At 44.2% G+C, this 24,437-nt stretch overlaps 3 protein-coding genes and 1 non-coding gene across 4 annotated transcripts; 3 read left to right on the plus strand and 1 right to left on the minus strand.

The window, feature by feature from the left end:
* Positions 1–3,293: 3,293 nt before the first annotated feature.
* On the plus strand, positions 3,294–12,544 carry LOC136467108 (cysteine and histidine-rich domain-containing protein RAR1-like). The gene is made up of 5 exons (XM_066465658.1): positions 3,294–3,500; positions 4,680–4,762; positions 11,559–11,713; positions 11,907–12,127; positions 12,218–12,544. The coding sequence occupies exons 1-5, from the start codon at positions 3,375–3,377 to the stop codon at positions 12,308–12,310; spliced, it is 678 nt and encodes a 225-aa protein (XP_066321755.1). The 5' UTR covers positions 3,294–3,374; the 3' UTR covers positions 12,311–12,544.
* A 273-nt stretch (positions 12,545–12,817) lies between these two features.
* LOC136467109 (uncharacterized) lies at positions 12,818–13,832 on the minus strand. Its single transcript, XM_066465659.1, has 2 exons — positions 13,605–13,832; positions 12,818–13,480 (listed from the first exon to the last, which is right to left on the minus strand). Exons 1-2 carry the CDS (start codon positions 13,744–13,746, stop codon positions 12,975–12,977), a joined length of 648 nt encoding a protein of 215 aa, XP_066321756.1. The 5' UTR covers positions 13,747–13,832; the 3' UTR covers positions 12,818–12,974.
* Positions 13,833–16,723: 2,891 nt separating this feature from the next.
* On the plus strand, positions 16,724–19,507 carry LOC136463488 (protein ORANGE-LIKE, chloroplastic-like). The gene is made up of 8 exons (XM_066462484.1): positions 16,724–17,049; positions 17,704–17,806; positions 17,925–18,038; positions 18,140–18,226; positions 18,338–18,414; positions 18,497–18,624; positions 18,779–18,903; positions 19,250–19,507. Exons 1-8 carry the CDS (start codon positions 16,814–16,816, stop codon positions 19,325–19,327), a joined length of 948 nt encoding a protein of 315 aa, XP_066318581.1. The 5' UTR covers positions 16,724–16,813; the 3' UTR covers positions 19,328–19,507.
* A 9-nt stretch (positions 19,508–19,516) lies between these two features.
* Positions 19,517–19,597, plus strand: TRNAL-UAG (transfer RNA leucine (anticodon UAG)). The gene has a single exon. It is a non-coding gene; the product is annotated as a tRNA-Leu (tRNA).
* The last annotated feature ends 4,840 nt before the right edge of the window (positions 19,598–24,437 follow it).

A 24,437-nucleotide genomic window follows, 5' to 3' on the forward strand; every position in this document is an offset into this window, starting at 1 on the left:
TATATATACCTTTTCCCTCTCTTCCCAATGGTAGCGAACAAGCTCTCTTCTTCCTCACTTCAGCATGCCCAAAACAGAGCAGGAGCTCTCTCTCTCTCTCACTCCATTATTGACCTTAAGCCCTAAGCAAATCCATTGATTTCTTCATCAATCCTTGAGGTATAAGGGGTCCAAAACTCGATTAGAGAGCAGCTCCATTGATTCCCCAAACTCTAAAGAGCACTTGGTTCACGTTTTAGCCGGTGGTTGTGTTTGTTACTCTTGGAGCTTGGCTCCTAGCCGGCTAGAGCGTCGCCCGTGGAGCTTGCCAACTTGTGTGGAAGCCCCGGAAGGTTTGTAACCACCTCTTGCAGCAAGTATAATCACCCCTCATCTCAAGAGTTCACTCTCTTGACTTGAGAACGAGGTAGGGTCGCAAAGCCTAAGCCTTAGTGGTATACCTCAACAACGTGGACTTAGGCAAGCCTTGGTGGCGAGCTGAACCACGGGATAAATCCTTGTGTCATCTTGTGCTTGTGTTGCTACACTTGTGTTCTTATTATTGTTGAGGTGATTTCTAGAGTTTGAGGCCGACCTACTTGTGTGTGGTATTCCCACCACTTTCAGCTGTCGATCTATGATCTACTACTCTGCAGGAAGCTAAGAAATTTACTCGATCTAAATTTTATTGGGTAGATTTTAAACTATGAACTAATCTCTCCTGTAGATACGGCACCTTAGATTGCCATGAGGAAATAACAAGCACTATTTTTTAACTGTCAACATGTACTATTTTTTAAGCTATAATATGGATAATTTGATAATGCAAAGTGATTCTTTACTTGCTATCATGCAAACTTTCTTAATAATCCCCTTATGTACCATTTGTTTTGTCAGTACACGTGGCCTTATATACCACTTGCTATTGTGGATACATGGGATATGAATGTTTGAAATTTGAGTAGCAAGAGATGAAACAGGCTCGTGGATTCGGTCTAAAAAATGCACCATTTAGACAAAATTGACTCAAATGAGTGGTTCCAAGATACATATATATGGTTCTATTTACCCATATGGAAATGACCATTTATTTCAATAATATTTTGATAACCCACAAGTTTATTTTCCTTTATAATAACATCGGTATCAAATTAAAAAGAGCTCATGCTAAATATGTAAATAGTATGGATATTTCTCGACCTATCGATCCACCGAAGGACTTCAGGGAAAAAAAATCTATCATAGCCGAATCCAGAAATTAGTATTCATACATCTTATTGATATCAAGATATTCAAATTTAAATACATTATCAATACCTCTTTATATATAATCTGACACATGGCACTGCTAATATTATTCGTATAGACAAATTTGAATGCGAGAATAATATTGTCATTAGAAATGCTACATGCAGGGCGCTCGTCCCTCCGGATGCCCCTTCGTAGCCCTGTATACCAGCCCATAGACCTCTGCTCTGCGCCTGATCGTTTTTTATTACGGTATATCCATGTCCATCTCTTCCGTTGCGCCGGTTGGATAAGAAAAGGAGAAGAAGACGACAGATCTGCTTTGCTCTGCTCCGCGCGTCGACGGTCACCCCACCTGCTCTTGCTCCATTGGTTGCCCCGCTGCTCCTACTCTGCGGCCCGCTCCGCCATAGACGGTCACCCCGCGCTGCTCCTTCTCCTGCTCCACCGCGCTGTCCCGTTGCTTCTTGTCGCTACTACTCTATTGCCCGCTTCGCCTGACGGCGTGGGCACTGCTGCACCCACGCGTTGCAACCGCTCACTCGGCCGCCAACTAGCCACCGAGGCCGCTGCGCAAGAAGCGTTGGGTCCTGGCGCAGAAGCCCTCCGGCCTCGCCTCTTGCTACAGCTGCGGCGCCCCGATGCAGACAACGAAGGAGGTCGCACTGAGATATGATGCATGTTAAAGTGTACATTTTAAATGTTTCGGATATTTTATAGGTATGTTGCAAGTGTTTCATAAGGATGTTGCAAAAGTAGATCGGGATGTTGCACATATTGCAATAAGCTATACACGTATGTTTCAAGTGTATGTTATAAATATTTCATCTGCTACAGACGTATGTTGCAAGTGTTTCATTTTGATGTTTGCATGTGTTTTGTAATGACTATACACGTGTTTTTAAAGTTTTTTTTGTTGTGTTTTACAAGTGTTTTCGAACGTATATTGTGAGTGTTCAACTGTTTTGAACGTATGTTACAAGTGTTTTAACTGAATGTTGTAAAAATAAATCGGGTGTTATACATACTACAATACGCGTGATAAGGGGAGAGGGCACCAAAGGTCCGTGCGCGCGGTTTGGCGACGAGGTGTCGTCCGGACAGCGCGGGCCTCACGTGGACTCGCGAAATGCAGGTTTAGATGAGGATATGCTGGCCTAAGCGCGAAATGCAGGTTCGGACATCCGGACACTAGCCTACCCTATTATCATTCGTATATACAATTACATCCAGACACTAGCATTCCATATTATCATTCGTATATACAATTCAGGGAACGTGAGAAATACCGTGTATTAGTATATGTCTTGGATCCATTTACACTCCTCGCTCATGCAGTCGATTTAGACCCGTTTTCGGGTGGACGACCCTGCCCGGCCGCCCCTTGTTTTATGGGGGAATTCCGTATATGTCATTAAAAAAGATTGCAATGTTTTGTAGGTCTCTGAAAAAGTTCAGTGGTCTTTAGCGCCACTGCTTCAACTTTTTTGTGCCTTTCATGCCATTACCGTCAGTTTGGGCTCTAACGCCGTCAAACTGCAGGTGTGAAAAGTCGAAAATACTCTTAAGTCTAAATATGTCATTAACTTTTTTGAGTATCTTAACGACCTCAAATGAAAAAAACTCAAAACTAGAAAGTTGTAGATCTCGTCGAGATATATAATTTTCATATAAAAATTATTTTCATTTAATTCCGCAAAAAAATATGATTTTTCTAAGATATATTAATCATATCAAATTATATTTTTTTGCGGAATTAAATGAAGATAATTTTTATATAAAAATTATAGATCTCGGACGAGATCTACCACTTTTAGTTTTGAGTTTTTTTATTTAAAGTCGTTAAGATACTTAAAAAAATTAATGACATATTTAAACTTAAGGGTATTTTCAACTTTTTCACATATGCAGTTTAACGACTATTAACTAAACTGACGGCAGTGGCATATGAGGGCAAAAAAAAAAAAAAATGGAGCAGTAGCGCTGAAGACCGCTGAAATTTTCAGAGACATTCGATCTTTTTTTTTATGGCTCACGAGGATTCCTTTATTTTTTTAAATTCCTTCCGTGGGCTCTAAAGCTATCGAGATCTTTCGACCTTTTTCCAGAGCGGGCGACGGGGACTCGGGGAGAGGGCACCGGCGGCGATGTCAACGGCGACGGAGGCGGCGAAGAGCGGCACAGCCGCGCCGGTGCGGTGCCAGCGGATCGGCTGCGACGCCGTATTCACCGACGACGACAACCCCGAGGGCTCCTGCCAATACCACCCCTCCGTAAGCTCCTCCTCCTCCTCATCTGACCTCCCCTCTCCTCCCAAAAACCTGGTACCCGGGCAAGACAATTATGAGTCACATCATTGCTTTAAATCCCAAATAGAAAGGGGTTGGCATCTGCTTGCCTGCCCCGAGTACCTGCGCCGGCCCTGCAGTTCTACCACTAGGCTGGATTCCTCAATCTTTGTGCTAAGGTTTAGGGCTGTGGCCAGAGCCTGCACTCAAGCAGGCACATATTTGGCAGCTAGATTCAACTCAGTTGTTGCTAATTCGAAACATAATGTTGGGAACTTTCAGTTTGAGGTGCCGTGCTTATAAGTTACCCGCTCTTTTCTTCTTTGTTGAGGAGAGCTTGTGCTATATGTGACGGGTGAGCAACTGGGGAATGTTTTTGTCCCATGCTAGATGGGTCATGGGTCACATTACAATTCATCAGTATAGTAAAAAAAAAGGGTAATGAAGTTTCTTGCCTCCCCACGGGTAGACACTTAAGTCACAGTATTGTTTAGTTTCTTCTGCTGACCAGTTGCCTTATATGCTTAAAATGTTCACTTGATCCGTCTCTTGTAGTGGTCCACTAGCTGCACTAGTTGTGCAAAATGTTTCAGTGAAATGAAAATAGTCAGTACCACCTTTTGTGACTGTTGCAATCTTTTATAGTTGATAACTGTACTTGTCAAAACTCAAAAGTAAATGACTGCAAGACTGGGAAAAGAATGGTTACCTGTTCCACAAGGAACTATTATCTTGCTTTATTCAGATTAAATTGACCAATCAGACAACCACAAACACTATATTCGAGGTGATTGTGAATTGGATTGTGACGTTTAAGCCCTTTTCATGCTACTGGATACTGCCACTGAAGGTGACTATGGAGTATTAGTGGCACATATAGGATTTTGCACATAGTAGAACCTCATACAAATAACCAGACACTACATTATGCACGCATTCCTGCTTATCTTACATGATGAATTTGAATCGTAATTTTATTTTTCGTCAAGTGTGTTCCAAAGTATAGTTGCTTGCTCCACATTTATTTCACCACTACTGTTCTAAGTTCTAACAGCTCTCCTGATCATTTTTATTCTGTTGCAGGCAGTAAGTTTTCCCCTTTGTTGAGAGGCATTTCTGTTTAGGAAATCATCGTCAGTTTCCTTAAGATATATGTTTTTTCAGCCTATGTTTCATGACGGCATGAAAGAATGGAGCTGCTGCAAGCAAAGAAGCCACGATTTCAGCTTATTTTTGCAGATACCTGGGTAAGGATCCCTCTTCCTACCTTGGTATGCACTGAGCCACTGACAATGTTTTGACTTCAATATTAGTGTGTACTCCCTCCGTCCAAGAAAGAATGCAATTCTAGCACAGTGTCATGTACTCATGTTTTACTATCTTAAGTTTGACCAATTATAGATAAAACTTATTAATATTTATGATATCAAATAAATACCATTAAATTAATTACGAAATGTATTTTCATAATAAACTGATTTGGAGCAATAAATGTGAATGCCATTCACTATAAGGGTGCGTTTGGACCTGGATAGGATTTTACAATCCGAGAATAAAAACCAGAATCCAATCCAAACAAGGAGGCTTCTAGGAGATTCTATTGTATGTTCACGTAATCCAAAGCAATAATCCAGTATCCCCTCTTCATGAGCTTCTTGGGGATTCTAGTATGAGAATAGACGATTTTACCACTGCTTCAACCCTTGACTGCATACATTATGTTGAAAGAGCCATGGGTATTATAGACATTTTGCTTGTACTGTGAAACCAATGTCAAAAATATAATCTGAGAATCCGAACAAACTAGATTATTACTATTCATAATCCGGATTCTCAAAATCTTTGTCTAGTATCTGGATTTTAATAATCCGTTGAGTTTCCAAACGGGCCTTAAATTTGGTCAAGCGTGAACTACAAAACTGGCACGCAACCCGTAGTTGCATCCTTTCTTGGACAGAGGGAGTATGATGTACTCTGACATTGTAAGTATGGTTGTCTGGTTGAGAATTGACTTAAACCTAACCAATAATTGGTAATGCCCAAAACAAAATCTAACATCATGTGTGGGAAATCCTTGAGCGTTCAAATCACTTGCGCTGCTTCACTAAACTAAATTGGTGTCCCTGCAGGTTGCCCACTATCCAAATGATTCAGTAATTATCAAAATTAGGTTTTGCCAATAAGTTAGCTTTGCCAAAGAAAAAAACTTTGCTCTGTGGGGACATGAACCAAACAGGCAAAATTTGTGCTCTGTGAAAATGCAGCTATGTTTGTTTCAAAAAAAAAATGCAGCTATGTCAGCAAGTCGTCTTCTCGTATATATTGCTGTTACATCATTGATATTCACAAATTAGATTTATGTTCTATTGTGGCTATTTTATGATAGAGCAAACATTGTATCCAAACATAGCTTTATTACTGAGCAACAACCCCTCCTTTGTATTCTGTGCTCATTTTGTTCTTTACTTACTCCTGGAGTATTTGGAGTTGCTTATACATGATAGTAACACAATAAAGTCTTTTATAAAGATACGGTATATGGCAGTTTCTCTGTAAGGCTCTGCTGCCTGAAAGGGGGGAAAATCAGTTTGCAGTTGTTTGGATTCACTTCTGTGTTGTTGTTTAGGTTTCATATGACATTAAGATTTTTGTTGCTTCGGACCAATGTTATCAGATTGTCTAGTCGAGGCTAGTTGTAAGACCACTGATAAGACGGATTAGTCGTCATCAGGGCCGGTTAGTCGGTCATGTAGGGTGTGTTTGGTTTCCTGCCTTTCTTCTAGCCTAGCTAGGAAATAAGCTAGGCTAGCCTAAGCCTGCCCCTAGCAAGCCAAGATGGACTTGTTTGGTTGCATACACTATCGAAGACTGGCTAGCAGCTAGTGTGTTTGGTTGGCTGGTTTGGCTGGGATAGAGTCGCCTCTTCTTTGTGCAGGTAAGTTTACCACCTTTGAGGCAATGTATCGAACACCTGGTGAACACCACTCGCCACCTCTCGCAGCCACCTCTTGCGATGCACATCCAGTCGCCTGAGCGCGCTGCCGCCGCGTGCCTCAACCAGTCAAGCGCCGCCGCTGCGCTAGAGGCCGCCGACGCCCATGCGCGAGACGCCCAAGGACGCGAATCCGAAGGTGCCACCAGACAGCGACTTCGAGCTCAGCGCGCTCGCGGTCCCCATCCACTCATCCCCGAGCTCAGCGCGCCCCCCATCTGGCCATCCCAGAGCTCAGTGCGGTCCCCATCCGGTGGTGTGGCGTCCCCCATCCGGCCATCCCAGTACGCGAAGCACCAGTACGCCGTCCCCATCCAGAGTGGCGTGCACGGGAGCCTCGGCGGTGATGGAGACAGTGCGGCGGCCATCCTCGGCGATGACGGAGGGCAGCACGGGCCTTCCTTGCGCGGCCTTCCGAGCTCCAGTGAGCTCACCGACGCGCCATCCTGTAACCGCACGCCACTCCGGCCATTGCGCGTCGCTCCGCCATGCCGAGCGCGGAGATGCAGAGGGCTGCTGGAGAGAGGGCGCGGGGAGAGGGCGCTGGGGAGTGGGCCGCCGGAGAGGGGGCACGGGGAGAGGGCGCGGCACCGCCAGCGGCCTGGGGCCGGGCTCCCAGGCGGAGGTTGAAGACGCGGGCAGTGAGGAGACCTCAGTTCGGGGCTTAGCCAAGCCTGGCTCCCAAAGAACGGCCAGCCTCTGCGTTTTTCTGGAGCCAGGCTTAGGGGTGGTGGGTGTCTTCCTGAAGCCTGGCTTGAGCCTCCAAACAGGCAACCAAACAGCCTGAAGGGTGGTTTCCTGGAGCCTGGTTGGGGCTTAGCCACCCAACCAAACAGGCCCGTAGTCGTCCAGGACCCTAGATGGACGATTACCCATGTATATATAGTGTAAATGTATGTAAACACCATCATAAATTGGCAAATGAAAGAGGCAAACAAAGCAAGCAGCCAAGCACTTCAGTTGGTTGATGATGAACCTGCGACTGCTGCAGCTTGAGCACGGGGTGCTGCTGCTTGAGAACCTGGAGGCGGAGATGCCTGAGAATTGAGAACCACCTGCTGCCACTGCAGCTTGACTGCTTGAGGACAGGCGCGAGGAAAGGAGCTCCTCCAGGTTCTAGGTGCTGGTGGGAGGACCAGAAGGAGGCGGGAGGAACAAGCAGCGCAGAAAAAATGAGCACATTTCCGTGCGAGCGTGAAAAAAAGCAGCGGCTACACGACTTGGGAGCTTCTCCTCTCCTCCTGTCTACGATATATACATTGGAAACCTAATAGGTCTGCTAAGACTGACCCAAAATCTTCCCTCACCACAAAAGTTACTTGGGCTGGGCAACTAGTTGTCTGGGTGGCCTATGATTAGTCGGACAATTAAGTTTCTAGTCGAGGTAATTGGATCGAGGGGTCTAATCGAGGTCCTTGTTACGATAATAAGGACAACTAATTCCGATTAGTCTTCCTATTTAACAACATTGCTTTGGACATATTATGTTCAATGCATTTCCATTACGCTGCAGAGCAAATGAAGGTATGCTTCTGATTTGAATATAGTGTAAATATGATGCTTTGCCTTTTCCTTACTCCCTTGGATCCCAAATATAAGTCAATTAGGCTTGGGCACAAGAACTAGGGTATGGAGTACAGTGACCCTATTACCCATCAATGATTGCTTGAGTTAAGATAGATGACAAGTTGTGCTGCATTGATTAGGGTGCATCTAACTAGGTGCAGACATGGAAGAATGAGAGTAAAAGGTGCATTGGAGTTGTAATGGACTTATATTTGTGCATTTGAGAGAAGGCTAGATGGACTTATATTTGGGATCATCAGGAGTAAAAAAAAAGATGTGCTCTTTTTTTACTTCGTGTAATGTGCTAAGTTTACACAAACTATCTCTCTGTGCTTTGGCTACTTGCCAATCAAATATAAAAACCATTGGGCAGATCACCACATCCACTTTGAATATCTGATAATTTGGTGCTTGTGAATTAGCCACCTTGCTTTTCATAGTAATATGCAGGTGTATTTCATATTTGGATGCTCACGTTTAATTTTTGGTGTCTTGACTTAAATTTGTAAACTGCAGTATATCTCTTATAATTATATATAGTTCTAACTATAAAAGTGCACATGTCATTTATAGACAAGACTAAATGCCTAAACCTAACCTATCGAAAGGACCCAGATGTCACCGAAAGGAGTTTTGAATTGGCAATTATGCAATATAAAACAAACTTGAAAAAAAGTCAGTGAAAATGTGCCAAGCCGGTTGGCCAATTTTCACAAAGAATATGCAAATAAAGTATAACAACCCCCTTTTGATTTCTAAATGCTTTTATAGATGTTCATTAGCAAGTTTGTGTTGCCACTACACTCACAAACAATCAAGCATCTACCTAGGCCAAAGCGAAAACATAGTTATTAGATATAAATGTGAATATGATGTGAACCAAATTGGAGAGACAAGATTTGTATCCCGAAGTTTTTTAGCTTCACCAAAGTGAACCCTGAGGAAGCCCAAAGTGACCCAAGGGCCAAGATAAAGCCGTCTCTTTAAAACCACTTCACTCGATTCACTAGCTTGCACCGGCGGCGGAGCGTAGTGGTGGCCAACCTAGGCACCGCCCCCTTCCTCCACACTAGTCTCGATCACTGCATCTCTGGTCACTAGTTATCATCTAGCTAGTGCTGCTGCGAAACAATAGAAAACAAAAAACATGAGTACAAGGCATGTGTTGAAGAAAAAAAATACGATGGTTTGTAAGCTTTTACGTCTAGACTATGAAGGTGTTTGAGGATCACAAGCAAATGGGCTATAACTAAACTATGCTAAGCTAACAACACGATGTACGCAACAGTTTAACAGAGCTGTATTGAGCCAAGCAAGTAAAGACAACTGGGAATGTTGGTGTCAGGCGTAAGCATGCCGTCGTGGAGGTGGAGCGTCTTGCCTCGTTGCTGACTTGCCTAGGCATCATCAGTATAAATTGGGCCCCTTACTTTTGTGTCATACTCCGCCACTGCTAGCTTGATCTTTTTTCTTCCTGGGGCACGATAGCCCTAACAAATTTCTCACAGCACTCCATGAGCTAGGGTTGAGCTCACTTAAACCACAGAAATACAACAAAGGGGAGGATGTGGAGAGCTCTAATGGCTTTCTGACTGTTAGAGGATGCAAAAAAACACTAGTAGCAAGCCAAGGCAAGAGAGGATGGGTACAAATACCTATTCTCCATAAACTAGCCGTTAGAAAAAGGATGTTAAAACCAACATTGCCTTTTTCCTCTAACTAGCAAGTTGAGATTTGAAATTGTGGAACTTTGTATGAAGTAAGTCTTTGTCATCAACTACCTCAATATATGGACCCACCAAGGATGGAGATCATAAGTAGTTAAATCCTCATTAGAATCCTTGTTGGACAAACCGGCCTAAACGATTTCCTCTGAGCCAGCACACTCACAAAATACATGTTAGTGTTTCTGTTGGCTTTTTGCCAAGTTTTCCTTGAGAACTTTAGACCTTGTATTTTGACCAATGTTGCACCCCTCTTAAGTAACACATACCTATGCTCAATCAAAGATATACAATAATTCGCATCTTGAGCTTCTATATGTCCAATTAATGCCACCATTTAGTCAATCTCAACCTGAGGGCTTTCAACATCGCATGCAAGTGAGCAAATCTCCCTTGAACTAATGACTTCCACACCATGTGATCAAGACTTCACTTTTCATCCGTATAAGTCACCACAACATATGATTCAACAATTTCTTGCTAACATTGCATGGCTCATCATGGCTTGATTAGTTCCTCGGAGTTAACACATGTACTTGCTTCTGCACCTAGCCTTTCCTTGGTCCTCAAGCCATTATTTGACCTTTACCTTTGCTTTGTACCTTAAAGACATAGCCTTGATTTAATCATTTACCCTATTTTGTATCATCAACAGCATTCAACTTGAAATCCATTTTTCCTGTATCCAGTTTATGCAAATCATCAATAACAATGATTATGCATAAGCTGCAATCTTCATTCATTTGCTAGGTGATATAATCTTAATTATCCAACCATCTTGTAAATGAGCTTCCAACTAATGAGGCCAGGGATATACATATGGTGTCTCTTCTCTCTTTTCAACTCTATACAGTGGTAGAAGACGGATATAAATTGAGGTGTGGCACAACTATACCAATAAAGCTCCATGGTTCGATTTATAGTAAAGACATAGGAAAAAAAACACTAGAAAAAACTAAGATATAAAAGACGAGAAGATGATGCAAAAAAAAAACCAAGGTATGGCGGAGGTCCTACCTAGCCATATTGAGTCCTCTGACACTAACTCTATACTTGTCATTTGATTATTTATAACACATCTTGTTAGGACTAATCATTTGACCAAATTTGAAACCCAAATGCCACCAGAGACTGAATTTACATAAGTTACCAACAGCAATTGTAGGCAATGAGTTGATATAAGTGCTTGATTTCAAATCGTCGGATGGTTATGTAATTTATGATCACCACTACCTTCAAGTGACTTAGATGACCATTAAGTTGTAGGCAACATCTGACTAAAATTAATAAAGAAAGAATAAAGAAGGCTAAGTGGTAGTTGCTTATATATATCTAACTATCTAAGGTTAAGAGTTGTGGGTTATGATTGACCATAAGTTGCTTGATTTATATTTCACTGTAGACTCTGAAGTGATTTGATTTATCAGCAGTTGACGAAAAGTGCTTCTGATGGTTAAGTGGCAGAACACACTAGTAGAAATGTGTGGAAAATTATCTAATAAAATCTGCATGAATGGGCTCAGCTCAACATATTTATTGTACTCTCCATGGAGATCCAGATATACGTCTCAGTTTACTGGTGAATAAGTATTCAAGAATTGATGTCTTTTCTACCATTATTCGTTATGAAATAGTGTTTTTAAGCTGGTCTACGTTCTGGTTTTGATCATGGTGTTTTATCATTATAGACCAATATCATTCAACCACCTCTTACATCACCAGAGAAAGAAGTAACTGACCGCATGCTCTATTTTGGTTTAGATGCACAACAGGAAAGCATACAACCGAAAAACCAATCACAAAAGCTGTTTCAACTAATAAGCCTATAAAGGCAACACCAATCCAGACTTCTAAGCAGGGTGTGGGAGTTGATGCGTGTGCAAGGTGTCGTCAAGGTTTCTTTTGCTCTGATCACGGTGAGTTTGTGTTAACAGTAATCTTGTTTTTGTTAAACTGATTGATTCCTATTTGCAAGTGCTAGCAGTTTAGCACCCTGCACATATTTTTGGCCATACCATATGGTCCTTTACAGTAATAATTTGGTAAAGAGCATTATTAGCTACCTATTAAAAAAATTGTTAAGTGGAGCTTGTGTTGCTATGTTTTCAGGATCACAGCCCAAGCCACAAAAACCAGCTGCTACCGATGATACAAACAAGGAACCTGTTGAGAAATCCCCAGTCCCACCGCCCAAGAAAAGGATCGTTATAAATGAACCGAGGATATGTAAAAATAAAGGATGTGGTAAATCCTATAAGGAGAAGGATAACCATGATTCTGCATGTGACTACCATCCAGGTCCTGCCGTTTTCCATGACAGTATGAGAGGGGTATGTATCTGTTCAAAGTTATATATGTTGATTTCTGGCTCTGTAAATAACTATTCTAGCCATCCCTAAACCCTATGTCTGTTCTTGCAGTGGAAATGCTGTGATGTTCATGTCAAGGAGTTTGATGAGTTTATGGAGATACCTCCATGCACAAAGGGTTGGCATAATGCTGATGCGGTGTGAATTCACACCATGCTTAAGCTATTTTCGTGTTGTATCTCGTACCATGTAAACACCATCGTGCTTTGATTTATTGAGAATTTCATTTGAAAGTTTGAGAAAACTTTGAGGTTTAAGCTTTGCGCATGGTGGTTGCCTAGAAATCTTACGTGATTCTCCTTGTACTCTGGACCATAACTTGAAACAACATTTGGCGTCTGAGTTTAAATTGGATTTTTACCTGTTTGATTGAAGCTGAAGTTTTTTCATATTTAATCGTGTCAAAGCCAGAGAGGTTAGCGCATGTTGCGGAGCAGTAGAGGTGCTGTGTAGTGTGTTTCTTGTGTGTGTTCCATTATCACCAATTTACCATGGCTGCTGGTGAAGCCCTGTTCGTGTACTGGCTTGCTCGGTTTGAGCAGGCAGAGCCTGGACCATGCAATAGTTTGTTATGCTGCTCGCCTGGACCAGAAAGTTGTTGCCGATCTTCTGCTGGCACGGTTACATTTGTAATGAAACGTAGCTGCGCTCTTTACTTTGTGGAACACACAATCTCTTGCATTATTGGCTGCTGTTTTCGCGTGCATACACTTGGTATTATGATGGATACCTGAAGATTACTTGGAACCGGACATGGGGATCAAATATAGGTAGTACGTACTAGTAATGGACACGGCAGCGTTCACGTTCAAGGGATGCCGATGATCGGGAGGAAAGGGAAGAAGAAGATGAGAGGCAGTCCTCCAAAACTGAAGGGCGGGCTGTTGCCTCCCGCGAACGGCGGAGGCCACACCGGCGTCTGCACCGCCGGGGGCGCCGGCCTCAGCTTCGGCTCCGGCGGGGCGTTCCCCTGGTGGTCATGGCCACGGTCGGCCGCCATGGTGGTCGCGACAGCGGAGCTGCCGCTAGCTGCGGCGCACCTTGTGAAGAAGGCGAGGCGGGAGCCCAAGACATACGAGGAGGCGGCGGCGGCGGCGGAGCCAGGCGCCCGGGCCGGGACGACGCGCGCGACCGTGAGCCGCTGCGGCGCGCAGAGCTGCTCCGTGGCGCCGAGGACCCTGGCCGCGCACGGCGAGGCCACCGAGGCTGACGCTCCTGGCACGGCCACGTCGAAGTTGCCGCGCCCGTCGGTCTGCGCAGCGTGGAGGCCCGCGCCGCCGCCGTCACCGGCGCATTTCACCGCCACGACCACACCTGTTATACCAAGCACAAAAGGCAGGAGCGCGCATGTGCATGTCACGCTCGGACTCTCAGGCGCCGCGCGTCGGCCTGGCTGACACGACAGGGGACAAGCGAGACCACCAGTGTACGTACGTACCGGAGAGGTCGTGTCCCGCGGCGCAGTCGAGGCAGGCGACGGAGCCGCGGAGGCGGGGCGCGGCGCTCTCGCACGGCACCGCGCCGAGCGCGACGGCGAGGAGCAGCAGGAGCGCCCCGACGAGGGGAACCCGAGGAGCCATAGGCGATCTGCTTGGACAAGGATCGGAAAGCTAGCGCGTCGACCGTTGAGACCGCCTGCTGCTCGCTTACCAGCCCAGATGTGTTATGTGTACGCGCTCAACGCTGTCGCGGGTACTTGTAGTCCGAGGAGAGGAGATTACATCGGGGGGGTGGCTGGCTGTATTGAGATCACGGCGGCCGGCCATCATGTAGCGTTGCCACTGGCCAACCAACTTGTCAGCCTCTACGCGGGCACTGGCGCTCAACTGAACTCATCAAGCAACGGCATAAATAGCCAGCTCTGAACCTCCCAACAAAAACAGAGAGCGGAAGACAAGTCCACCGCGGCCGCGGCCGCTAGCCAGGCTCTTCGTAGCACCACCAGTCAGCCATTGAAGCATCGGGCCCGTAGGCTGTAGCGTGGAGTAAACACACCGCTCGTATTTGGACAAGGCGGCACGGTGGGGCAGCGGGAGCGTGGGAGATGGTTTTAGTACCACATCGGGACTAGGCAATGTGCCGATATTAATGCAGTTTTTTTTAGCATTAGGGTCATCAAACGTCGACATTCAGCCTGTTCGCTTGCTCGTAAACGATCGTAAATTTCCAGTCAGAAACAGTGTTTTTCTCACACCAAACCAGCCAGCAGTAAATAATCCACGATACGATACGGCCTCCCGATGCTTTTTTAGAATAGAATTACTTGAAGAGAGTACTAGTAGCATGGAAGAAATGGCTTTGGGCTTAATTAAGAATTTAAGATCGTACATCATCCTAATATATGGTTTCTCAAAGATGGGCTTGTGATGTCGGCCCATGTCGGCCCATGCATGCTGAGGGAGTTCTTTATTTGAAATTATAAGCTTTTATTTATAATTGTGACATTTCTTATTCTTATTTCTGTGAAACACAGTACATATGCAGTATACTCATAAACATGTACGAACACTCACCACACCGTGTCACCACAAGCGTCTTGCTATCAACAAACACATTGCTGAAAGAGTAGCGGTATTAAATCCTAGAGTTTCAGAAAAATATGAGCACCGAGGGTTTGAACCCGCATATAAAGGTTCCACCACGAGAAACCTAAGTGTTGCTGATAAATGCTTTGATTTGGTTATAGTTAACTTCACTTGGTTTCTGTTTATCAATGACCGTCACAAGTCACCAAGGATGCTCCCTCTCACTCGTATCCACCTCAAGGCATATGTATTGGGGTGACAAAATAACTATTTTCTACTACAATCTACTCTAACACACGTGATTGAGATAAATACAAGTGTAGTCAAATAAGCTCTAAGGGAAAATAACTCATTCTTATTGTAGTAAAGAATTTCTACTTGATTGTTTTTGTTTCAAAGATAGAGGGAGGCAAATATCAATTAGGAGCATCATCCGAGCTCAAATCTCGTCTCGTTTTTTGGCCAATAATCTCTACATATCGTACCCCACTTGTCATCATAGATAACATTAATTTTCAACATCAATCTTGTCACACTTTCATATGTAGCAAACAATTTGCTATTGTTACAAAACTATGGGACACCATTCTTTTTTTGGTAAAATGTCGTTGTGGGGTACTTCTTGTTCAGCTTCTCCATCCATCTCTTAAGGATGGTGTCATTCATGGAAATATTTTTGCAAGGAATCTTTATATTTATCAAATTAAGATAAGGTGGCTCTAGAATGGCTTTTGTTGTCCGAGTGAAGCTGTTTGGGACATGTGTAAGGATATGCTGGCAGTTGGACCTGAGTTGTCGAATAGAGGAAGGACAAGGCCAAGAATGATACAAAGAGCTTTGAACTACAAGCCGAAGGGGATATCCCTTGATTCCCCTCTACAGCTCTTCTCCCTCTAGAGTTCTATGTTTCACTTGCTACTTCTCTGATCCTCAATGCTTTTCTTCCAACCCTAGCTACACTACTGCTAACAATTGGTATCATAATTTTCTCTAGATACCGACAGTAATCCAATTCGTACATGGACCCTTGTTCTATGGCCCCTTTGTCACTTTTATTGGACCCTTGTTGCAGCTTACCGACAGTAATCCAATTCGTACATGGATCAACAAGACTAGTAAGTTTGGAAGTGGGGTCCTATACATGAATCAATGGCGCCAAGTAAACAAACATTCTTCGGAGTCTACTAATTGCTAAGTCCATGCAAGACGTAAAACATAGTGAAGGTAGTGATCAACCATGTGATCAAGGAAATTCTTGTTGCTAGAGTTGCATCATAATTAGAGTCACTACCATAGCTACGGTTAGAAAGTCAAATGGTCATTTTGTTCCACATGTCTTTTTCTATATATCCTAGTCATATTGAATGTGTCTATTTACCCCACCTAAATGAGTTTTCCATTGATCCCGGCAAGCTAGTGGATGGAGAGTGTCAGAGCACCTTAGGGTCGGAGGACACTGTGCCCATGTGATTCATCACTCTGGCCCCGTTTGGCTTGATGAATTTTGGCTGAAACTGGTTGAAAACACTGTTCTGGCTGAATTATTATGAGAGAAAAACACTGTTCCGACTGAAAAAAATAAGCCAAACAAGTCGAATATGGGATAAGCCGAACGGGGCCTCTAGGTTGAACAAACTGAGTTGTTCAGCAAAAGCATCATGTACTTGGCAGGGTTGCAGCTGTGTGTTTCACATGGTGCTTTCTGTTTTCTGTTCGCTTCGCTGAAAAGCGAGACTAAAAAATATCGTTCGCTGATTTATTACGAGAAAAAAAACACTAGGCAGAAGCGAACTGGATGGGAAGATGCAACTGCTGTGGTCATGTTACGAGGTTATACAGGAACATGTGGGCAAACTTTGAATCTGCCACCCGCAGCTTGCAGCGCGTCAACGAAGGAAATCTCGATGCTGCTGTCCGTCGTCGCGAGATGCTTCGCTTTTCCACATTTGTCATCTACCCGCGGTAATGGGGTAACGGCGTAACGCCCCCCGTGAAGTGTACGGTGTACCCGACCCGCTTCGCCGTCGTCGCCTATCCAAATCCGTCACAGCCAGGCGCCAGCGGACGCTTCCATACGCCCCCAACAGGCAACAGCCACGACGCGGCGTTGGGTTGGCCGGCCATGTCCTTCCTCGCCGCGCCGCCGGCGGCACCGCCAACGGGGGCACCGCGCATGCTCCGCGCGGCCGGTCCTTTGCGCCCGCCTTCGCCGTGCCAAGGCCTGCATTATTACGCGGCGCGGGGGACGACGACGGGAGGGGGAGAAGCCGGCTGCGGTCGGCGGCCGCAGCTGGTGCTGCGGCGGTGCTCCCCAGCTGGCGAGTCCATGGCGGCGTCCGGGGACGGCGGCCTCTCCAGGTTGCTTTACCTTAATTCACTGTTGAAATTTCCCCTTTTCAGCTACGAAATGGTTCGAGGGACGGGGTTGTTGTTGAGCTAGTAGCTAGTACTACAAGCTAGTATGACGAGTTCTTGCTTGGCGGCGGCGGCGGGTATAGCATTAGGATCCACTCGTCAAGTTTGAGACTTTTTGCCGAAGCTGCTTGGGAAGATATAGTCCCAGTTAGCTTACAGCATATCCAATTCTAATGAGTACTGACATCTGCTGGGACATCTTCCCAAGATATTTCAGTTCCGAGCCTCCTGCTCTAGTTCTAAAAGTAGAGTTTATATTAACGCTAAGTTCTGACCTTAGAGGGAAGAATCACATCAAAGATTCACCGAGATATATTCATATTAGATATTTGAAATAGAGTATATCATAAAAGAGATATTTATATGCCATATCAAATTGATAGATCTGAAGTGCATTATTAACCTTGTAGTAGAGGGGTAATAAAAAACAAAAGTTAATAGTCCTAAATGGTAAGTACTAGTAGATTAAAGTTAAAAAAAAAGGACTAGTAGATTAAGTAAGCATCAATATCTTTCTATGGAAACTTAGTTGAACAATAAGTATGATAATCCGTTCTGGCTCAGCCTTACAGGATCAATCATGTTTCTTTTCTGCAGCTTTTGTATAATTGAAGGTCCAGAGACAATCGAGGACTTTGTTCAAATGCAATCGCAAGAGATTAAAGACAACATCAAGAGCCGACGTAACAAAATTTTCGAGGTTTTCAGTTTTGCAGACTGTGTTTCATTTCATTTGTCCAATTCTAGCTAAGTAGCCATCCATTTGTAGCTTTGCTAAGACAACATTGTGAAGTTCTCTGCATGGAAAAATTAATCAGGTTAGACGATTGCGAGTGCAGCAGCGTATCCGAACTTCTGAAAGCAAAGATGCCAACACTGAAGAAAATGAAATGCCTGAGATTCCATCAACTATTCCATTTATGCCTGGTGCGGTGACCAACAGCACTCATCTGTTTTTTTGAGAAATGATCACATTGGCATCTGGAGTTGTTCTAACTTCTATTAACTTGTCTTTTTCCTTTCCCCAAAACAGTCACCAAAGACTATGAAGCAACTCTATATGACATCGTTCTCTGTCATATCTGGGATAATCATTTTTGGAGGCTTGGTAGCCCCAGTAGTAAGTACACGCGTCGCTTTATGGTTGAACTCCCTATTATTTTTACCAGAACCTTTTCTCACTATTAGGTCATATAGTAAGTTTTCCTAAAGGAGATGCCTTTCGATGCAGCTTGAACTGAAATTAGGGCTGGGTGGCACATCTTATGAAGATTTTATAAGGACCTTGCACTTACCTCTTCAATTGAGGTGCTTTGAAGAACCTGTCTCTTATAGTGAATTAGCAGTACTTACAGAAGTTGTTGATAAATTTTTGTTGGCTGCTGTTCAGTCAGGTAGATCCCATAGTTGCATCATTTTCAGGTGGAGCAGTTGGTGTTATCTCAGCTGTAATGTTGGTTGAAGTGAGAAATGTCAGGCAGCAAGAGAAGAAAAGATGCACATATTGCCATGGGACTGGTACAAACAAAATACTTTTCAACTATCTGACCCAAACATAGCTCAGCCATTCCTAATGCATGATTCACCTTCCAAATAAAAAAATGCTATACTAACACTAACTAGCTTGAGCCTTACATTTACTCTCTTGACTGATCTTGCTTCTGCAATATAGGATACTTGCCATGTGCTCGCTGTTCTGCTAGTGGGATGTTATTGAACACAAAGCACTTTTCATTATTGGGGCATAATATGTGGTCAATGAAAGGAAGGTGTCAGAATTGTTCTGGAGCTGGAAAGGTATTCTATATATTGCCGTTGTGTTTCACAATAGCCAGTTTGATGCATTCTAGAAGATTTGAACAATAGAAAAGTTTATCATACTTGAGGTACTGCCTTTAGGTTAAATGACGAGGTGATACTGCAGATCAAACATGTAATTAATGCTTAAATTCAATGCTGCGCAGAGATTGTCTGAGTCTTGTTCAAACTAAAAAGTGTTGCATAGAGTTTTTGTGGGAATGCATATGGGAATTCCTGGTTGCAGATTAGAAAGGGCATTCCATATCATCTTCCACCAGTAACATGTTTGCCTCTATAAAGTATAAATAAACTTCCTTTATTGTTGCATCTCCATGTTTCCCAGGTGATGTGCCCGACGTGCTTGTGCACAGGAATGGCGATGGCAAGTGAGCATGATCCACGGATTGACCCTTTTGATTAGGTTGATATGACAATATGTTTTCCTTTGTCTGTTTTGTGGCGAATATGTTGCCGATAACAGCAGTAGATTCATGCTTGTATGTACGTTCGGTTTGTGACAAGTTGAATCAATCTCGCCAAGGTTATTGTACAGCTGTAGTCCGCTTGGTGTGCTTGATATAATATATTGTTCCAACTCCTAGCATAACTTGACAGTTTTGGCCGAGTGGTCTAAGGCGCCAGATTTAGGCTCTGGTCCGAAAGGGCGTGGGTTTAAATCCCACAACTGTCATATATTTTTTTGATATTTTTAAATGTCATTCTTTTTTATTTTAAAAAAATGTGCATAGCGTTTGGTTGAAAGAAAAGTTATGAACCCGTTTTCTGTTTGATTCTAAATTGACCCGTTTTCTGTTTGGCGTAGGACACCAAAAAGTGGGATGAGACAATGACGTACAAGATCCACTTGCTAGATGAGACAATGCCCACGCTCCTGTCCCCGTACTAAAGTTTTTGTTTTTGTTTTTGCTTTTTTGGGGTAGGGGGCGTAGAGTCATCCCGCATCTGAGGGGATATTTTCTAGTGAGATGTCACTGACTTTGAACCAAACACCACTAGAACTGGGTCGTCTCGTTTCATCTCACTTGGTCCCTCCTACCAAACACTAAGGGCATGTTTGGAATGCAGGAATTTCACAGGAATCACACAGGAATTTTATAGGAATCAGTTTAATTTCACAGGAAAAACGCAGGAACAGGGAAAAAATCCCACGTTCCAAACAGGCCCTAAGTGTCACACCCAACGGGGTGACGTAATAGAACGATCCTACCACCCGCCACGCTGAACAGGTCGCCCCGGGGTGTTAGCATGGTAGACTGTGTCACACCATGCGGTTTATATCTATCTCAAACTCATGCCCTTTGTGTCTCATATCTAGCTCGAACTCATGACCCATACCGACACAGGTTAGGACCATGTCAAGCTGTTGGCGGTCCTTAACGACCAAATCCGACCGCCAATTAAGATTCCAAAAGGGAAGAAATAGATAAACTTATACACATATGCCTTTACCACTAACATAATTCCACATGTATTTGGAAGATCAATGTTTTGCAGGCTTATGCAAGAATACAGTGGAAAATAAGCCAAAAGGAGCAACCCGAAAAGCGTAAAGCAGATTTGCGCAAAGGAATAAAGAAGAAAGGCCCACTTACCCAGACAATTTGGGCGCCAAACCACCCAAGGAGCAACCCAGGCCCAGCCAGCAGCCCGCCACGCGAAGGCGGTGGCCAGAGGGGCCAGCCAGGGTGCGGTCGCACCCTAGGTGCGCCCGCACCCCCAGCGCCACCTCTCGGGCCCACCTTCGGTCAGGCGGTGCCATTAATGCTCCTAGGACGGTTGCATGCGGGATCTCTTCCGAACATTCCCTGCTAACTGTCCTTAGAGTAGTATAAGAGGAGGGGGAGAGCCCCTCTCTTAAAACACACACTATTTGGAGCTACACCTCACTATCATCTCTTGTACTTTTACCTTTAATAGTCTTTTGAGAGAAAGGCAAAGCTACTTTGGAGGGCTTGACTCCTTAGAGAATTTTTGGTATGAATAATATGAAGAGTTCTTCCATAGTTTTGTTCTCAATTTATCAATATAGTCATACTTATGAACTAGAGTATAGTCTTCATGTTATGATCTTGACATATGAACTAGCATATAGTTTCTATGTTAAGAACTTAGCATATAGAACTTTATCCTTAACTATTCATATAACTTATATGATTAGAATTAGAGCTAAGTTGAGGTGGCGGTTCATCGTTCCTTCGGGTTTTCCCATGTCCTATGCTTGTCGATCCGTAGGGTCGAAGTCCCGGAGGGATATGGGTAGTTTCTTTATACACGGGCGTTGTGCTCGGGTATATGGGAACCTTCGGATGTGATGATGCTCCATGGTTGGGGGATTGACGGCAGGTGGTGACAGCCCTATCCGTCCCTTGTAATCCCCCGTTCGGGTATTCGTATAGGAGTTCGTAAAGCCTCCCATGCTTGTTGGCAGACTAGTGTCCGGAGGTCTCTCCGTCCATCTTACACTTAGATTTAGCTCTAACAATGTAATTTGTATGATCATCAACCATACTTTGCATGGCTAAGCCTGCTCCACTTAGGAACATTCTTTTATTCTTTCTTTCTCTTTCATCTTTGAGGTTGGCCCGAGTACGTGTCCACTATCTTGAACTATAACATGTGTTACCCCTGTTATAAACTTTGGTTCACTTCACAAGCATGTCATCTTGTTCATATCCATACTAAATCTTTACACCATACCTTACTTTAGGAAAATATAAATAATGATACCCTTAATACTTCCGGGTGAAATATACAACGATAGATCCGTGCGCTTGCGGATATTTTCTGTAATCGTTAAGAACTATCGTAATGGTGTTTCTTGGTGGCATTGCAAAGGTTTACTAAATCTTAGTGATGACGCTAAGAAATACCAACAGGTATTTCTGGCATCGTTGCCAGTGATGGATTCTATCTCCATACTTGATAGCGACGTTTAGAAATACCAACACTAGCGATGATGAATACAGAGTTTGATTCCTAATCTCCCACATCAACAAGAGGAGAAAGAAGCTTGGGCCACCACCAAGTGAAGCTCCACGTTGCAGCCAACGGCTCGCTGGAATGGGGGTGGCGAGTCCTGAGGTATGCCCTGTACACTTAAAGAAGCGCGCGATGCATGCTCTTGATCTGAATATAGAAGAGACGAAGGAACAACTGGACCAAAAGCTGCTGGAAGATTATGCTCAGCGTTTCCGGCATCCTTATCATCTTCGCACACTGGAGCTCTGGCTGCCCTCTTTGGATGGGCACCTATAGAAGACGATTATGCTGCTGTGACAGTAGAGTGCCTGGTTTAGCTCTTTGAGTCGGGTCGTGTATTGCTATGTTTTTAAATGGAACCATCACGGGTCTCAATTCAGTAGCACGTAGAGATGCTGTGCGTGTGCTTGTCGACTCTGCCAAGATTGACATAGTTTGTCTTCAGGAAACGAAGATGGCCTCTTTTTCTCTTCAGATTATACTTTCCATGCTTGGAAGTGATTTCAACAACAATTTCATTTGCCTTCCTTCGGTCGGAGCTAGTGGAGGGGTCCTGATTGCCTGGAGATCTCGTTTGGGGATGTCCAAGCCAGTCGTGTGGACGTCCATAGCACTTCTGTTCAGTTCAGTCCATCTTCTGGCAGTGCCTGGTGGCTCACATGCGTATATGGACCACAGGACACTCAAGAGAAGATACAGTTTTTGCAAGAGCTCAGGAAAATTCGTGCTCAGTGCACAGGACCCTGGATGGTGGCAGGGGATTTCAACCTTGTTTACAAGGATGAGGACAAAAACAATAATAATCTGAATCGTGCTATGATGGACAAATTTAGAGGATGGATTAATGATTTGACAATGGAGGAATTACCCCTCCATGGACGTAAGTTCACTTGGTCCAGTTCCTCCTCCAGTGCTTCCCCCACTCTTGTGAAACTGGATCGGGTTTTCTGTTCTTTAGACTGGGAGGAGTTGTTCCCTGATTGTCTCTTGCAGAGCTCGGCCTCGGATGAATCCGATCACTTCCCTCTCATACTAGGCCTTCGTGACAGTGGAGAAAGCAAAAGACGCTTCCATTTTGAAGCTTTCTGGCCGGGTATGGATATTTGGATACCGTTGAGGCGCCATGGAATTCTATTCAGCAACGCCCTTTCCTAGTGGAGATGTTGTCCCTGAAATTCAAAGCAACAGCAAAAGCTCTTCAGAGCTGAAGCCAGAAAAGGATTGGACATATCACCTCGCAACTCTCTCTTGCAAAGGAGATCATCCACCAGCCAAACCCTCTGGTCCAACGAATTATGGTTGCGTAATAACCTCAAGAAGCATGCTCTAAGCCTTGCCTCTCTGATGAGAATAGTGGCAAGACTGCGATCTCGGATTGGCTGGTTAAAAGATGGAGATGCTAACACTAGGCTATTTCACATGCATGCACGCAATCGGAAGAAGAAAAATTTCATTGCCAAGCTTAAGGAAGGAAGGGGATAGAATTATTACCTCACATGAAGAAAAAGCTGAGGCTGTTTTTGACTTCTATTCTAACCTGATTGGTGCAGATAGCAGTTGGGATAGAACAATCAATCTAGATGGCCTCCCCTTACCAAGACATGAGCTAGATGTCCTGGAGATACCCTTTTCTGAAGAGGAAGTCTGGAACACTATCAAAACTTTGCCATCTGATAAGGCCCCAGGTCCGGATGGGTTCACACGGAGATTTTACAAGTCTTGTTGGGCAGTGATTAAAAAAGATATTATGGCCACCTTGCATACTATTTGGGATAAGAATTTCGGAAACTTGTGGATGTTGAATTCGGCTTATATCACACTAATTCCATAAAAGACAGAACCTGACCAGGTGAAAGATTTTAGGCCCATTAGCTCAGCGCACAGCTTTGCTAAGCTAGTGACTAAAATCCTTGCCAATAGATTGGCTGGTCACTTGGACCAAATGGTTTCCTCCAGTCAAAGCGCATTTATCAAGAAGCGCTTCATACATGACAATTTCATGTCGAGATTTTTGCACTCTCAAAAGCAACCACGTATTCTACTCAAACTGGACATTACGATGGCCTTTGACTCGGTGTCTTGGGCTTTTCTCCTAGAGGTGCTTGGGAAACTTGGCCTTGGCTCACGTTGGAGGGATTTTCTGAGTGGGCTGCTGGCATCTTCATCTACTCAGGTCCTCAACGGCATTCCAGGAGAGTTTATACAGCACAAAAGAGGGCTTCGCCAGGGTAACCCACTATCCCCAATGCTCTTTTATTTTGGTCATGGATTTTTTAACTGGATGGTCACAAGGGCCTCGGAGGCTGGGCTATTACAGCCCCTATCCAGAAGGCCAATTCAGCACAGAATTTCTCTTTACGCAGACGATGTGGCCCCTTGCTGAGACCTGTAGCGGGTGATATCTCTTTGACACTAAGATTGCTACAACTCTTTAGGGGATGCTTCAGAGCTCAGGACTAATGTTAAAAAAAGCAGTGTGATGCCGATCTAGTGTTCAGATGACAACATGGCCCTTATCCAGAGCTTACTGC

The sequence above is a fragment of the Miscanthus floridulus genome, chromosome 7 (genome assembly GCF_019320115.1).
Source record: "Miscanthus floridulus cultivar M001 chromosome 7, ASM1932011v1, whole genome shotgun sequence".
In the NCBI taxonomy this organism is placed as follows: domain Eukaryota; kingdom Viridiplantae; phylum Streptophyta; class Magnoliopsida; order Poales; family Poaceae; genus Miscanthus; species Miscanthus floridulus.